The sequence below is a fragment of the Hoplias malabaricus genome, chromosome X2 (assembly GCF_029633855.1).
Source record: "Hoplias malabaricus isolate fHopMal1 chromosome X2, fHopMal1.hap1, whole genome shotgun sequence".
Classification (NCBI taxonomy): Eukaryota; Metazoa; Chordata; class Actinopteri; order Characiformes; family Erythrinidae; genus Hoplias; species Hoplias malabaricus.
In genome coordinates this window covers 34,704,881-34,721,278 of record NC_089819.1, presented here as the reverse complement: position 1 = coordinate 34,721,278, position 16,398 = coordinate 34,704,881, and the positions used below count along the sequence as shown (strand labels likewise).

The 16,398-nt window shown below is 37.4% G+C and overlaps 1 protein-coding gene across 4 annotated transcripts in view; it reads left to right on the top strand.

Annotated features, from left to right (window-relative positions):
* Positions 1-342: 342 nt before the first annotated feature.
* Positions 343-16,398, top strand: part of LOC136676403 (mitochondrial sodium/calcium exchanger protein-like) — a 63,504-nt gene continuing 47,448 nt past the window's right edge. The window contains exons 1-7 of one of the 4 annotated variants that reach the window (XM_066653392.1): positions 343-753; positions 1,466-1,618; positions 2,608-2,660; positions 3,463-3,520; positions 3,778-3,883; positions 5,592-5,759; positions 8,375-8,488. In XM_066653392.1, the coding sequence (XP_066509489.1) occupies positions 415-753; positions 1,466-1,618; positions 2,608-2,660; positions 3,463-3,520; positions 3,778-3,883; positions 5,592-5,759; positions 8,375-8,488 (991 nt within the window). In that variant the 5' untranslated portion in view covers positions 343-414. Of the gene's footprint in view, positions 754-1,415; positions 1,619-2,607; positions 2,661-3,161; positions 3,291-3,462; positions 3,521-3,777; positions 3,884-5,591; positions 5,760-8,374; positions 8,489-16,398 lie in introns of those variants that run through there. The other 3 variants (XM_066653393.1, XM_066653394.1, XM_066653396.1) reach the window with 3 other exon arrangements.

Sequence of the window (16,398 nt, the reverse complement as noted above, 5' to 3'; positions counted from 1 at the left end):
TAATAATAATAATAATAAAAATCAGAACAAAAACAATAGGCTTCCTTTGCACTTCGTGCTCGGAAGCCTAATAATAATAAGAAAAATCCTAACAATTACAATATGGTCCTACGCTACGTGTTAGGACCATAATTAAGTTCATAAATCAATACATTGAGACGTATTTATAAGCCTTACAAATAGACGTTACATATAGAGTGTTTTGAAATATAATCTTTTTTTTTTGCCTTACAGGAAAGCGCTTCCGTGGAAAATGTTGAAAAATTTTATATTTTAACCTTAACCCATTTTTTTTTTATACGAGCAGAGGACGTTAAACATTAGTGCTGACGCCATCACGACGCAGCTCTACGTTGTAGGAAGTGCTAGAGCACGAGCGCTGCACTTCCCAAATAATCCTCACAGCCTCAGGAAATGTTGATCTATGTTTTTCTTTCTTTCTTTTTTGACATTTTCACCTGGACAAAACAAGAAGAGAATTGTATCGGAATAAATTCCAATGCTGTGAGCAAAGGAATGTTAAACATTGCCATATGCTTGTGTAAAGACCCATATTGCGGAATGAAACCTGTACTTTTACTCTCGGCTCTGATTTCTGTTCTGAGTGTGAAGTTTGCTACTTCTCAGACCTCTCAGAAGTGGCTCACACTACCAGAATCCACAGAGAACTGGACTATTGTAAATGACATAGATCTCTTGAAAACAGAGGGAATTTTAGTAGCGGCAGACAGACCGAAGAACAGTGCAGATGAGGTAGGGCTATGGTTGAAAATTTCTTTTCTTATGAGGAATGCGAAGAATTTAAATAAATAAATAGTCTAAAAATAAGCTGTGCAATGCTTAAAACATTCTCTCAGGGCACAGTGCCGCGTTCGTGGCCAGGGTTATTTTTATTTCCTTTACACAGTTTAAAAGAACAAACTATATTTGTCGCCACGATGTCTTCGCTCAACTTAAAAATCATCCGTTGAAAGCGATTTAAGGTGTCTTTTATTCATGTTATTTTGAGTGCAAATAAAACAACAAAATATGTAATATTTGTAAATTATAGGACCAATTTAAGAGACTGACTTGTGTAATGGAAACACATTAAGAAATTGTGGTTACAAATAAAACAATACATGGGCATGATTTATGATTTAAAGTGCTAAAGTAAAAAAGTTTCAAGGAAACGTTTTCAAGGAAATTACCAATGGACCCTCCACAGTTTTATACTTAAGTTGTGAACAGTAAATGTGCAGAAATATTCTCAATATAGTGATGTGTACATTTGTTAACTAAAATAAATGGGGAAAAAACTTGCCATTTGACCCTGGGCATCCAAACTATTGTAGAGGTCTGTATGTAGTTTTTTTTTTTTTTTTTTTACCTACTTTACCTAAGACGTCGTTCTTGATTCCTGACGTATTTCTCAGATTTGTCATGCCTGCAAGTGAAAGTACTTTATGTCCTCATCTACTACCAGTGTGACAAGGTGATGAACCAGCCAACCGACAAACGCTGTAAGTTTATTCAGAGTACCCCAGATTGTGCAGCAGAAGATGGCTTCATTAATTACCCCTGGATCACTTTCTGTATGTTGCCCCCTCAGCTCTTGCCTGTGGCAATCTTCTTATACGTAAGTAACTTGGTTAAAAAATATATATTTTCTGCACTAGTATATGTGTTTTGTGGAAATGCTATTTGGCCAGAAGTTTGTAAACAAATGTTCTTATATCTTGCTGTAAAACCTGCCAAAAGTACTATTTTATTTATTTCATTCACTGTTATCACTTACTTGCAATTTTTTTGCTGCTTTTAATACTCATCGCTCTTTTAGAAGTGTGGCTCAATTTTTGAGGAAAAAAAGGTGGTCAGTGATGGTGCTGAAGTTGTTTAAGTCATCGGTTTCAGCAATACCTTGCCACCTTTTCATGTGAATGGACAAGTTTGTGGTATTACCCGAGTATCTTAACTTGCACTTACATTCTTTGCAAAAGTCTTGTCTGTCTGTCCATTATTTCTGAGAAAACTGAAATATTTCCACACCCATGATTTGTAACCAACTGGACAGTGTATAGGGCGGCATGGTGGCGCAGCAGGTAGTGTCGCAGTCACACAGCCCCAGGAACCTGCTCCAGGTGACTGACTGTGAGGAGTTTGGTGTATTCTCCCCGTGTCCATGTGGGTTTCTTCAGGGTGCTCTGGTTTCCTCTCAGTCCAAAACCCCAAAACACGCGTTGGTACATGGATTGGCGACTCAAAAGTGTTCGTAGGTGTGAGTGAATGAATTTGAGTGTATGTCGCCCTTTGAAGGATTGCTGCCCCCTCCGTTGTGTGTTCTGGGTAGGCTCCGGACCCACCACGACCCAGAATTGGATAAGCTGTTTCAGAAAATGAATTAATGAATGGACAGTGTATAACTTTCTAGCCTCCTTGGCTACAAGGCTCAGATGACTAGTAGACTGTGCCTGCATTGTTATTCACTAAACACATATTTGGCGGACTGCAGCAATGAAACAATGAAAGCTGGGTTGGTAGTGAGAATGAAAGCCATGCTTTTATTAAGTTATCTCTAGCAAAGCATAATCCAGTCACTTTATCTTCCCCATCTCCTTCCCTGTTCAGGTTGTGTGGTTGTTGGTTTTGTTCCTCATTCTTGGACTCATTGCCTCAGAATTGTAAGTAAATTTTATTACTATTTTTTAGTACTAATAATGGTTGTATATTTTGTGAATTTTCAGATATGTTTAATATGCAAACCCACTTAACAAATAGAGGTATTTTGTCTTAAGCAACAACTAAAATCAATCACTTTAAGCAAACTTCACCCAGTGCACATATTGTCGACAACTCAATATGCCGTGAGTATACTGATGAGTGTGTTTTCTTCATATTAGGAAGTAGACATGCTTTTTTTCTTTTAAAAAAATCATATTACTTGCACAACCAGTTTTCTAGACACATGACTCTTAAAAACATTAGGGAGGTCAGGTTCTGATGTTGAATTACTAGTTTTAGACACAAACGCAGCTTCTCTCAAGTGAGATTACTCCTCTAGACATAAATGTAAGTATTGTAGTTGTTTATAGTAATCAGTGACTTAACTTTCTCACCTGACCACAGTTTACTGCCTTTTGCACTGATAGTCATCATCTTAGCTGCTGGACTTTGTTTCCCAGGAGGTTAGGCAGAAAACAGAAGTTGGGTTTTCTGTATTCTGCACTTTCAATTTTCTGCATTCATGAAGGGTTTCTCAATTGAAGAAGGGAGCTTGTGCTTCAAGTCTGGCAATAGGAATTGTCATTTTGGTAAATGAATACATGAATAAATTAATGCAATTATATAAAAATCCATTAGTAATGGCTTTAAAAGAGTCCTATTTTCAGTTGTAAGACCAGTACAAGTAGGACTTTAATTATAATGTGGTTTTGAAATGTTATTCATTTGTAATAATATAAAATATTCCTTTCTGTTTTACAGTTTTTGTCCCAACCTCTCTGCAATCTCTTCCAGTTTGAGGTTAACTCATAATGTGGCTGTATCCTTTTACCTATGTCTTAGTGCACTGCATGACCTATACAAATAAAAGACCCACTGATTTTATTATATTCTAGTGGATTATTTTGCCTTCCAAATTATTATACTACTGCCACCAGATGGGTTGTTTCTAATTCAGACACCACTCCCACAGTAAAAAAACATATATTTGCAAGTAGCCCAAAAAAAAAATTCTATACTTTCACAGTCAATTTAGAGGTGTGCTGTGTTGTTTTCCTTGATGGCACTAATATACAGGGAGTAACATTCCTAGCACTTGGGAATGGTGCTCCCGATGTGTTCAGTGCCATGGCGGCATTCTCTCGGCCACAGACAGGTGGTCTGGCCATCGGAGCCCTGTTTGGTGAATATGCATGTGTTAATAAATTAGTGACACACCTGTCTAATGTAGTGCATGTCATGTTGATCAGAACTGTAACAGTGCAAATGAATATAACATCTGAAAAATATTATTATAGTAGGCTATATTCTCAGTTGTTTATCATTCATTTTCATGTATAGTGCTATTATTACTGTAGTCTTGGAAGGTCAAGTGTGGTCTGTAACAAAGAAACACGTGTGGAAACATTTTTTTGGTGTTAATATATGGTGAAATATTCAGATATCAGAATCTGAAAGAAGAAAATATTGGACTGGTGCACCACAAGAAAAATGAGCCATATCTGAATTATGCTGCTGTAGATTTACAAAACATATAAGGCCTTAAAATCTCAAAGCAACACTAATTGAGATTATATTTTTAAAAAATTGTTGCAAATTTTAATTTAATAAAATTTGTTTATTTTGCTCCTGGGGCTCCCCCTAGTGTAATTCATTTTTACTGCATTGTACTGAAATCATTGGAGAGAAGAGGGAGGGCAGTAGCAATGACAGAGGCTCTTTTCTCCTTATTACATCTCAGTGGAGCATCACAATGATTTTGAAGATGTAATTTTTTAAATAAATATTTTACACATGCCTTTTATACAAACCTTAGTTCCAGAAAAGTTGGGAAATTGTGTAAAATTCAGTTCTAAAAACAAAAATGTTAATTCTTTTGAAAATTTGTTTAACTGACAAATGTACAAGAAAACATTTCCTGAACAAATTTTCACTGAACAGTTTGACTGAATTTTGTAAAAATATAAACACATTTATATTAGAATGCCTGGAGCAGACTTCTAAAAGTTTGGGACAGGGGAATGTTTACCATTGTGTCGCATCACCTTTTCTTTAAATTACACTGCTTAATCATTAGGAAACTGAGAATAGTAAATGTTAAAAATTTTGTAAATGTGGAATCCGTTTTGGCTTGATACAGTACTTCAACTGCCCAACAGTCACTGGTTGCTGTTGGCTGATTCTTCTCTTTATGATGCACCACAGGAGATAGGTCTGGACTGCAGGAAGGTCAGTAAAGCACATGTGTTTTAAGAAACCATGATGTTGTGACACAGAGGATGAGGCCTGGCATTGTCTTGCTGAAATAATGTTCATCCCAAAATAAGAGCATATCTCTCTAGAAACCAAATGGTCCGTTTCTTCATAGCACAGAAAACACGACTTTCTTTTTTTTTGCCATGAAAACAAGCTGAAACATGGACATCTCTGACCACAGCTGACATTTCTGCTGTCTTTTGGACCTTCTGAGATGAGCTTGGGCCCAGAGAACACCTTTGGTTTGGCATAGAATAGATGTGTGGCTTTCTCTTTACATAACAATGTTTCAGGTTGCATGTCTTGATTCAGTGGGAGAGACTGTTAAGTGACAACAGTTATTTATTTATTAATTTATTTATGCCCATGTGGCTATATATCACTGTAGCATGACAGTTTCTTAAGTAGTGCCATCAAGGTCACACTCACCTAGCCTTATGTTACATGGACTGATATATAGATTTCACAGTATTCTGTATGGTAAAAGATAAAAGACGAAATTCTTTGCAATTTTGCCCTGTTTTTATTTTTTTGTGAACTGACAGATCTTTCATGAGGTTTTTCGTGATGAAAGACTTTTTTTCGATTAATTTTGCTTGAATTTGACCAAAAATTGTTTTCTTTTTTTCTGTAAGGGGCGGGAATCTATGTGACAACTGTGGTAGCTGGGAGCATTGCCCTAGTGAAGCCCTTCAGAGTGGCCTCACGTCCTTTCTTACGTGACATCATCTTCTATATAGCAGCTGTGTTCTGGACATTCACCATTCTCTATAAGAGACACATAGATCTGAAAGAAGCTCTCGGTACAGTCCTCCGTTTTTTTTTTATTTGTTTGGTTTTTTTTTTGCTTGTTTGTTTTTCTCAACATATCTCTGTCGTTACTGATGGCTCTTTACCTTTTACTTGCGCTATGGTCTGAGACCATAATATGACAATATAATAGGTGCTTGAAATTGTATTTATTGTTCTGATAAATCCCATTATTATGTGAGTATATAATGTACAAATACTAATACTGAAACACTGAAAAACAGTGGATAAAATTGTAACACATTGGCATAGTCGTAAAGAACCAATAAATAACAACAGCCAGTTTATAGTAGCTGCATACACTGAACACTCACATGTGAGTGGCGATAAATAAGTTCTCTGTATAATTATTATAAGTAAAACACAAGAAACGTATTATATTTGAATATATCTACAGGTGAACTCAACTTAGAATATCATCAAAATGCTAATTTACTTCATTAAGTTCAAAAAGTGAAACTCATATATACATTCATTATAAACAAAGTGATCTATTTCAAGCATTTATTTTTTTAATGTTGATTATTGTGGCTTGCAGCCAGTGAAAACCCAAAAGTCATTATCTTAGAAAATTAGAATATTATATAAGACCCTTTTAAAATGATTTTTAATACAAAGATTTTGCCCTACTGAAAAGCAAGTACATTATATGCACCCAATACTTGGCCGGGGCTCCTTTTGCATGAATTACTGCATCAATGTGGATTGGTATAGAGGCGATCAGCCTGTGGCACTGCTGAGGTGTTATGGAAGCCTGTGTTGCTTTACTTGCGGTCTTCAGCTCGTCTGCATTGTTGTGTCTGGTGTCTCTCAACTTCCTCTTGACAAGAGACTATAGATTCTCTATGGGGTTTAGTTCAGGCAGGTTGCTGGCTAATCAAGCACAGTGATACTGTAGTTATTTAACCAGGCATTGCTACATTTGGCAGTGTGGACAGGTGCCTGGTCCTGCTGGACAATGAAATCTGCATCTCCATGAAGCTTGTCAGCAGAGGGAAGAATGAAGTGCTCTAAAATTTCCTGGTAGATGGTTGTACTGACTTTGGATTTGATATAACAAAGTGGACCAACACCAGCAGATGACATGTCTCCCTAAACCATCACTGATTGTAGAAACTTCACACTAGACCTCAAGCAGCTTGGATTGTGTGCCTCTTGACTCTTCCTCCAGACTCTGGAACCTTGATTTGCAAGTGAAATTTCATTTGAAAACAAGACGTTGCACCACAGAGCATTAGTCCAGTCCTTTTTTTTTTCTTGGCCCAGGTAAGAATCTTCTGCCGTTGTCTCTGTGTCATGAGTGGCATGACACAATGGTGCAACAGTTGTAGCCCATGTCCTTGATACGTCTGTGTGTGGTGGCTCTTGAAACAATCAATCAATAGATCAATAGATTTCTGTAAACTGAAATAATTCTGTAATTAATCTATGAGTTTCACATTTTGAACTGAATAACTGAAATAAATAAACTTTTTGATTGTAATTTTAATTCATTGAGATGTACCTGTATGGAATAACCTATGTAATTATATTTGTTAGATCTCACTCCAGAAATTCAACAGTCAACATCTCTATTGCTATTTAAATCCAATCTTAAAACACACCTGTTTGCGGCTGCATTTAATCTCTTTGTTTCTTGACTAGCCCATGTTGTTTTTACTCTTGTTCCTGTTTTGTAGCATTGTGTGTTATGTAGCGTTATTTGTTCTTAACATGTTCATCTCATAGTAAACGGCGTCTTACTGAAAGGCATTTTAAAAATGCAATTTATTATTATTATTATTATTATTAGATCTAGCAACTGGCTTTTCTGTTCCCTGAAAAAAATGTCTTTACTTGAAAAATAATAATTTAAAATGTATTATTCAGAAAATCGCTTTTCAAAATGGCTGTAGGGATGTATCTTGGAATTAACATTCTTGCACATCATAATGCTCAATTTCTATCTACATACTTGTGTTTCTTAAGAATGTTTTATTTTTCAAATGATGTGATATTTTCTTTATAATAAGCTCAAAGTGTCATTGAAGGCCTCTCATATATCTGACGTCAGATAATCATGCCATTGTCTTGCATATTTCTTTTCCCAAACTGTTTGGTTTTTCTTTCTGTTCTTCATTAAATTGTTCTGTAAATGCTGAAAAAATAATGTGGCTATAATGCTTTTCTGAAGCGTTCTGCTCTGACTCGATTGTGAAGCTCACAAAAACTACTAAACATATCTATTGTGGAAAAGTGCTGTCATGGTATCTCTTTGGGACATTGCCAACATTTATTAACTCACATTCACATCCAGTTTTTTAACCTTCAAACATTGTGTTATGTGGGTTGTTCTACCACAGAAAATCTAAATATTATGATGTGTATTGTGGAAAGGTACTGTGAGTTTGTTACATGTTTTCAAACCCTAGAATAATTAAATATTTTTGTTGTGTGTTACAGAAGAGCACAGTGATTATAAACATTTTGGCACATTGCACATATATGTTTATGTACATTCCCATGCCTAATGTATCCACAAATAGTTGTGTGTGATAACTGACTTATTCACTCTCTGACTCTCTAAATCTGTTTTTTTCATCTAAATCTTCCTCTCACTCTCCTGCAGGATATCTGGGGTTATATGTGCTCTATGTCATTGTAGTGATTGTGAGCACATATATTTATCGCCACCAGAATCGATCTCAGCCAGAGCCTCTACAGAACTATAACATCACCCATGGTAAATATGGCCTTTTTATTTTTATAAACGTACTCATTTTTTACATTTATTGCAAACATTTTGTAGTAAAATGTAGAAAGGAACAGAAACAATGTGTTGTGGAGACTATTAATTTGGTAACAGTATATTGTACACAAACCCTTTGTTTAAAGGCGTATAAGATATTTACTGTATTTAGTCATAAAATGTCCAAGGTGTGTGACCATAGATTAAGGAATCAGTCAAAGCTAAATCATATCTGCCTCTCGTAGTATTGCTAAAGCAGTATATTCACTTTGAGCACCTGTGATCCTGAAGTCCTGCCCTCTGTCCAATCATTTTACAGTCCAAACCCGCAGCTGCTAGGTCTACATACTTAGTATCCTTCAGCCATGAAATGACCAAGTGAACAGGGTTAATGTTATAATATTAACATTAACTCTGTTACTGTTATAATATTAATTATTAATATAATATTTTACTGGACTCAAAAAGCCACATTGCCCTTCTAAAAATGACCGGAGATTGAGAGGAAATATTGGCTTTGTGTTTAATAGGTGAGGGCAGTTTAGAAGCAGCAATACAGAACACAGCCAGAGCTGGCAAATTTCCTCCTGAACAGTTAACAGCAAATCATTTCTGTAAGAAATATAGACGTACAGATGCCTATGTATAGATTAAAAAGAGTAAAAGCCATTGTGTCACGCACTCGTCCTGTCAAGTCTGTTGACCCCGCCATGTGCTTTATTTGAACATGGCTTTTTTTGTTATTGTCCTTGTCTCCGCCCCTGTCTCTGCCTTTGTTCCGCCTCCTCGTCTGTCATTTGTTAACCCGTCCTCCTCGTTATCTGTCCAGGTGTGTCTCGTTTGTGTCTTGTATTTAAGTTCCCTTGTGTCTCTCCTGTTTTGTCAAACATTTCTCATTTCTCCGTTGTCCTCATTCTAGTCGTGTCATGTTGTTTATCTCCCGTTTCTAGTCCGATTATGTTTGTTCCCGAGTTTTGTCGTTTTGTGTATTTCCTGTCCCAGTAGTTTGATATCCTTGTCATGTTGTTTTCTTTATTGTTTGTCTATCTTTTGTTAAAATAAAGCTCATCGTGTTTTAGCGAGTGCGTCCGCCTCCGTCAGTCCGCCCCGTAATCAAAACATTGGTTGTGTGTTTTATATAAAGTGAGGCATAGTGACGTTTGAAAGGTGTCAGGACTGTGTTTTGTGTGTTTTATACAAAGAAGGTGAATAACAACATGCAAAAGTGCAAATAATGCAAATTGTTTGTTTTAAAGAAATTGAGGCAGATTCATGTGTGTTTCTCTGGGGTGTTTGTGTGTTTTAAAGACATTAGGGATAATTGTGTTTGAAAAGCCTAGCATATTCACCTATTTAAAGTGGAATGGAGAAATTAAGCTTGGTAGTACACAGCAAATATAAGCGCTATCACTAGTAGATAGATATTTTAGTGACATGATGGGCACTTGGTCGTGTGTTTTAAATGGATAAAATGGGAAATAAGTGTTTCAAAACAGGTTTTGTTTATAAAAATCTAGCTTTAGCTTCTTAAGGTGGAAATAAGTATTCAATAAGAAGCTGGACAAAAATGCTAATAAGATTCTCAAACTGACCAATTTAAGCTTGAACTAAATGCTTGAATATGAGAAGTGTGAATTATTGGTTGAATAATACAAATGGTTTGTTTGTTTTAAATGGACAAAGTGGAATAACAGTTGCTTCAGAAAGCTAGAGTGCTAGTTTCAGCTCTTAAGGTGGAACTGAGACTTCAAGAACCGTAGACTCGTAAACAGACATTTAATGTGGAACGAAATATTTGACTATGAAAATTGTGGATAGGATCTGCCTCCTAAATGATGTTTATTTTGGAAAGGAAAATCTATAATTATCACCAGCCTTGTCTAGTCGAAATATTTCGGGTGGATTTAGACCGTAAAGGCTCGTAAATGCAGGGAAATAGTGGCTGCATGTTCACTTTTTTGCGTAGATAGTTTTAGTGAAATGATGAACACTTTTCTGTGTAAATATGCTGATTATGGCACATTCTTCTTAGCTATTACGGTCCAAGTTCTTAAACTTGTCTTATATATATATATATATATTTACATTTATACATTTATACATTTATGCATTTGGCAGACGCTTTTATCCAAAGCGACTTACAAAAGAGGATCTAACATTCGAACTACAGCACAAATTATACAAAATACCTTACATTAAGTGCAATATGCCAGGAAGTAATAAGTGCATTAAAGAAAGACATTCAGTGCAAAAGATACTCTCGGAAGAGCTGGGTTTTCAATGATTTCTTGAATGAAGAGAGGGTTTCTGTTGCTCTGATAGTGCTTGGAAGCTCGTTCCACCAGCGTGGTACCAGAGATGAGAATAGCCTCAACTGACCTGTACGGGGGGTTGGTCGTGTTAGTAGGCGCTCCTTTGAGGAACGGAGAGGGCGGGCGCTAACGTATGGTTTTAAGAGTCTATTGAGGTAGATGGGAGCAGAACCAGTGAATACTCTGAAGGCCATCATTAGTGATTTGAATATGATGCGAGCAGCTAAGGGTAGCCAATGCAGCTCAACTAATAGGGGCTTGACATGTGCTCTTTTTGGTTGGTTGAAGACCAGGCGTGCTGCCGCATTCTGGATCATCTGTAGTGGTCTCACAGCACAGGCCGGAAGACCTGTCAGGAGGGCGTTGCAATAGTCTAGACGGGAGATTACTAACGTCTGAACGAGGAGCTGTGTTGTATGTTGAGTTAGGTATGGCCTAATCTTCCTTATGTTGAATAGGGAGAAGCGGCACGATCGAGCTACAGCGGTAACGTGATCTGCGAAGGTCAGCTGGTCATCAACCATGACATATATATATATATATATATTGTGACGCTCTAAACGGTGGCGAGGGACCACAGGAGAACATAAGTCAGAGTTCAGCACTCAGCCATTACTTTTAATGCTCAAAACATAAAGAGTTAACGAAAATCTCAGGTGTTCAAAAAGAACCACGTGCAACGAGCGTTGGCGCCAGTCAATACGCCAGGGCTTCTCCTTCTCTAGGACAGCGGGGCGGCGTCCAGGGCGGCGGCCGGCTGCGCGTCCGCGCCAGATCAGTCTGCTCCAGAGAAGAGAAAACAGAATAACAACAGGTGGGAAGAGGGAGAAAGACCAGAGCGAAATGATTAGTCGGATCAGCAAAAAGTCAGTTACGCGTGTCGACCAGCAATTACCCCCTTTCTCTCTCGCCCCCTCGGAGATCCCTCGGCGGTCTTTTATGTCGTCGCTTTCTTCCTGGGAAGTAGGAGGAGCTGGGCCCCGTAACTGCCAGGCGCGGGTGGTTTCTCACCCCGCCCTGAGGGGCCGATGGCTGGCGTGGCATGGAGCTGCTAGATTGATGAGACGGCCCCCGGCCACAATATATATATATATATATATATATATATATATATCAACACAAAAAGTACAATTCAATTTAACAAACAATTCAACCTTAAGCTGAGGTTCCTTACCATCAAGTGTGATATCAGTCTGTTTCTTGCACCAAATTCTGTTATTTGGTATATGTGTTTATTTGATGCTACCAGAAGGAAAGATTTTTATTAAAAGTGTCTAACAGGTCTCAAGAAGGGGTGAGAGAAAGGTCAGCCTGAATTTACCTTTGAGAAAACAGGACTCTTCTTTGCCATGTATTTCTTACTTGATCCATAAGGTGATAATGCTTGACCCTCTGCTGGTCACAAGGGTTTCTTCTGGGGAGAGGGGAGCTGTCTTGAAAGGCTTTTTGTTATGGTAGTCATAAACCACCCTGTTTATGACTCCCCATCCTCTCAATGCTGGATAGAATTTCAGTGTTTGGTTAGAGAGAGAGTTTCAGATCCTTTTTCACCCATGTGAGTTGAAATGATCCATGATCACAAAAGTAATCTGCATGTTACGTCCTTACAGAACTACAGTATAGTACTTCAGCTGCCCAATGGTCTCTGGTTATTGTTGGCTGAGTTTTCTCTTCATAATTCACCACAGGAGACAAGTCTTGACTGCAGAAACATTCATTCAAGCATGTGTTCTAAGAAACCATGATGTTGTGACACATAGAGGCGTGGCATTGTCTTGCTGAAATAATGTTCTTCCCAAAATAAGACATTGACAACAGTATATGTCTCTCTAGAAACCAAATGGTCCCTTTCTTCATAGCACAAAAAATATGATGTTCCTTTTTGACATGAAAACAAGCTGAAACATGGACACCTCTGACCACAGCAGACATTTTTGCTGAATTTGGACCCTCTGAGATTAGCTTGGACCCAGAGAACACCTTCGGTTTGGCATAGAATGTCTTTCTGTAAGTGAGCAAGAACTAAAAAAAAAAAGTACCTGGTTCCTGGGACGAGGTACCAGATTTGGCCAGTGGAAAGCAAAAAAGCAGAGCTGAGTCGAGTCAAGTCTTAAACTTCTGTGCACTAAAAAAAGCACCATTTGAGTTTGAATCCAAGTCAAGTCTTTTATCAAGAGTTCGTGTCGAGTCTTGAGTCTCTTATGACTGAGAAGCATGAATGCCATCTGCTCTGGCCCATAATACTGTATCGTTACTTCTTATGAGTTTAAAGCATGTACTGTACTGTCATTTATTAGCACACACTATCCAAACTGATCAGTTGTATGATCACATTTTTAAATGTATATTTTAATGCAAAGTGTATAAACCCACAAAAAAAAAGCTTTGTTTTAAGTTACTACGACTGTACAATATCTGAGCTTTTTCCTACACTACAGGATACGTGGAATTTCCTGTGTTTTAAATCAGTTATGACTAATAATTACTTGGCTGTGTAGCCCTCATCACAATCTTGTGCAAAATAATTCTGTGATTGAAATAAAAGAGGCAGCTGCCTCATGCTCCAGTTCTGAGTTAGACTTGTGGAACTGTAGTACAATCAAGGAGAGCATGTCTTGGCACATAAACTCTCACATGGGGATTTAGCAGCTGAGTGTGCCTTGGTATGGAGTGAATTTTGTATCTACAAATACAAAAATATATCTGGAAGCAAAAATCCTAGAATCAAGAGCAGAAAGTATATGTGGTGAATGCAAAACAGGAAAATTATATCAAAAGTATTGTAGTAAAATAATTATACCCCATGATGTGGCGGCATAAATACTACATAGCGGAGTCATTATTTGATTAATATTTAATTCATTTTGTTAAGCTCCATGTTTGGGAGCCATTAAATAATATGTAGTGCATTTACCTGTCCAATTTTACCTTGGACATGTAGGTCATCATGTTAGATGCCTTTACATATAATATAGCAGGATTAGCTAGAAGGATTGGCTTTGTCACACAACTGGTTTATTAATTGTAATATCAAATAATGAAAATTGATTATACATTCATAAAATGAAATGGATTACATTATCATAGAGAAATTCCCTCATATATTAATCTCCCTGCTCCCTCATGTATTGCTATAATCCATTTCATTATATGAATGTATAATCAACATTCATTATTTGATATTACATTTAATAAACCAGTTGTATGATAAAACCAATCCTTGGTTATTTGTTTGTGTGTGCACCTTTCTTATACGGAATTATTACTTTTAGTTCAGACTCAATTTCGGAGCCAAGAACCTACAGCGGGTCAATGAGCATAATTCATTAATAATAATTCATTCTAGCTAATTCTGCTATATAATATGTAAAGGCATCTGACATGATGACCTACATGTCCAAGCTAAAATTGTACAGGTAAAGACACTATATATTACTTAATGGCTCCCAAACATGGAGCTCAACCAAATGAATTAAATAATTAATTATTCATCAAATAATGATTAATTAACACTGACTCTGCCATGTAGTATTTTTGCCGCCAGAATGTAGGGCATAGTTTTTTTTACTACACCATGATGACATATGTGTCACATTTTCTGGGTCTGGAAGGTCTGGAAACCTCCCTACCCAGCTTTATTTTTCACCTTAAATTTTTCATTAATTCGTCTGTAATCGCTTGTCCAGTTTAGGGTTGCAGAGCGCAAGGCAGGAACACACACTGGAGGGGGTGCCCGTCCTTCACAGGGCAAAACGCACATTCACTCACACCTACGGACACATTGGGTTGTTAATCCACCTACCAGCCTGTGTTTTTAGACTGTGGAAGGAAACCGGTGCACCCGGAGGAAACATGCGCGGACATAAGGAGAACACCCCAAGCTCACAGTCACTAGGAATGGTACTGGAACCCACAACCCTAGGATCCTGGAGCTCCGTGACTATGACACTACCTGCTATGCCACCATGCCACCTCACCTCAAATAATCATGCCTCCAAGTGACATTTACGGAAAATGTTGCAACGTGACAGTTTGTGAATGTGTATACATGTGACCATATTTACAATATGACATTGTGCTTTATGATGACATAGAGATCATAGAAATGCTTATTTTAAAAGTATATCTAAAAGGAGTTCCAACATTTTTAACAATTTAAATGTTTATTCATCTGTCCTGTGTTATATACGTCATGTTTTCTATTCCCATGATACCAAAATGTTGAAATACAGGGAAGTCTTGACTTACGAGTGAATCACTTTCCAAGATACGAGTTATTGCTCTGTCGATGTTGCTCTGACCACTTTTGCTTTCTGGTGCGATCCAACATATCTGTTTTATATTTCTCATAATTTGGCTTTTCGTTGAGCTGAGTCTTATGGGCTAAAATGTTAATGGAGTATTTAAATAACAGCATTATAATTAGTGGAAATATGCAACACCCATCGCAAACAGTTGTTTTCTTCAGGTTGCTGCATGCCTGGTGCTTGGGGCTTCCAGTGAGACATCACTGCCTCTACTCATCCTCCACATCTGAAGTGATAGCCACAACACCTGTAGAATCAGCCCTGAAACATGTATCATTTGTAGCATGGTTTTACTGCCAAAAAGGCAAAACAACTTTTGCAATTATAGCAAGAATTAATCTGAAGATGTTAATGCTGCTGCTGCTGTTAGCCATGTTTAGATTTTCTTGTCTCGTTTTATAATAACAGGAAAAAAAATTGTACTGAAAATGTATGCACACAGTTGATTTTTTTTTTTTTGTCAAGCCACATCCCCTTCGCCTCTCTATTAATGTCCTTGGAAAAAAACAGCCTCCCACCTGTTTTTAAAATCCCTGTTTTCAGAGTCCACTTTTCATTTGTCTATTTTTTTGGGCAGAGGCTAGCTTAAATGTCACTGTGCTGACCGATGTGTCATTAGCAGCGAGAGAAGGGGTTTATGCACAGATCTTGACCTGCATGGCAGTTGCAGTGCATAGTGGGATTTATATTATGAGTGGTGGGAGTGCTATTTACTGGCGGGCCATTAATAATAGCAATATAAAATTATCTTGCGGGCTGGATATAATTATCTCGCGGGCCACAGGCCTTGTGTTTGACACCCCTGCTCTACCAGGATAAAGTCCAGGACAAATTATACATATATTTGCGTTCATAAATACAGCTCCTCCAGGTAAATTTCTGGAAATATCTGGGTTGAAGTGTATGTGTGAAAGAGGGCATAAAGTTAGCTGGCTCTTTTAGAGGGAAATTATGATTGGAATCTCATTGAATTAATATTGCATGGCCCACTGTAAATTTATAGTTGGACCAACAATCATTCTTTCCATCAACAGCAAGGGTTGCAAAATTCTGAAAGCAAACAGAGGGCTTCTTAATTTAGCATTTCACATTTCAACACAACCTGAATAGGCAGGTTGGAATTGTGTGTTTGCTTAGAGTTGTATTTGTTTAAGTAGGATTGTCAAATTATGAGCAAATAAATTTATTATGCTTGGAAATTCATAGGTTCTCTCTGAGGGTATAGAGGGCTATGATGGTTCCTCTCTGCTATAAAGGCATGCTAGAGCAATATGTACTGTCAAAT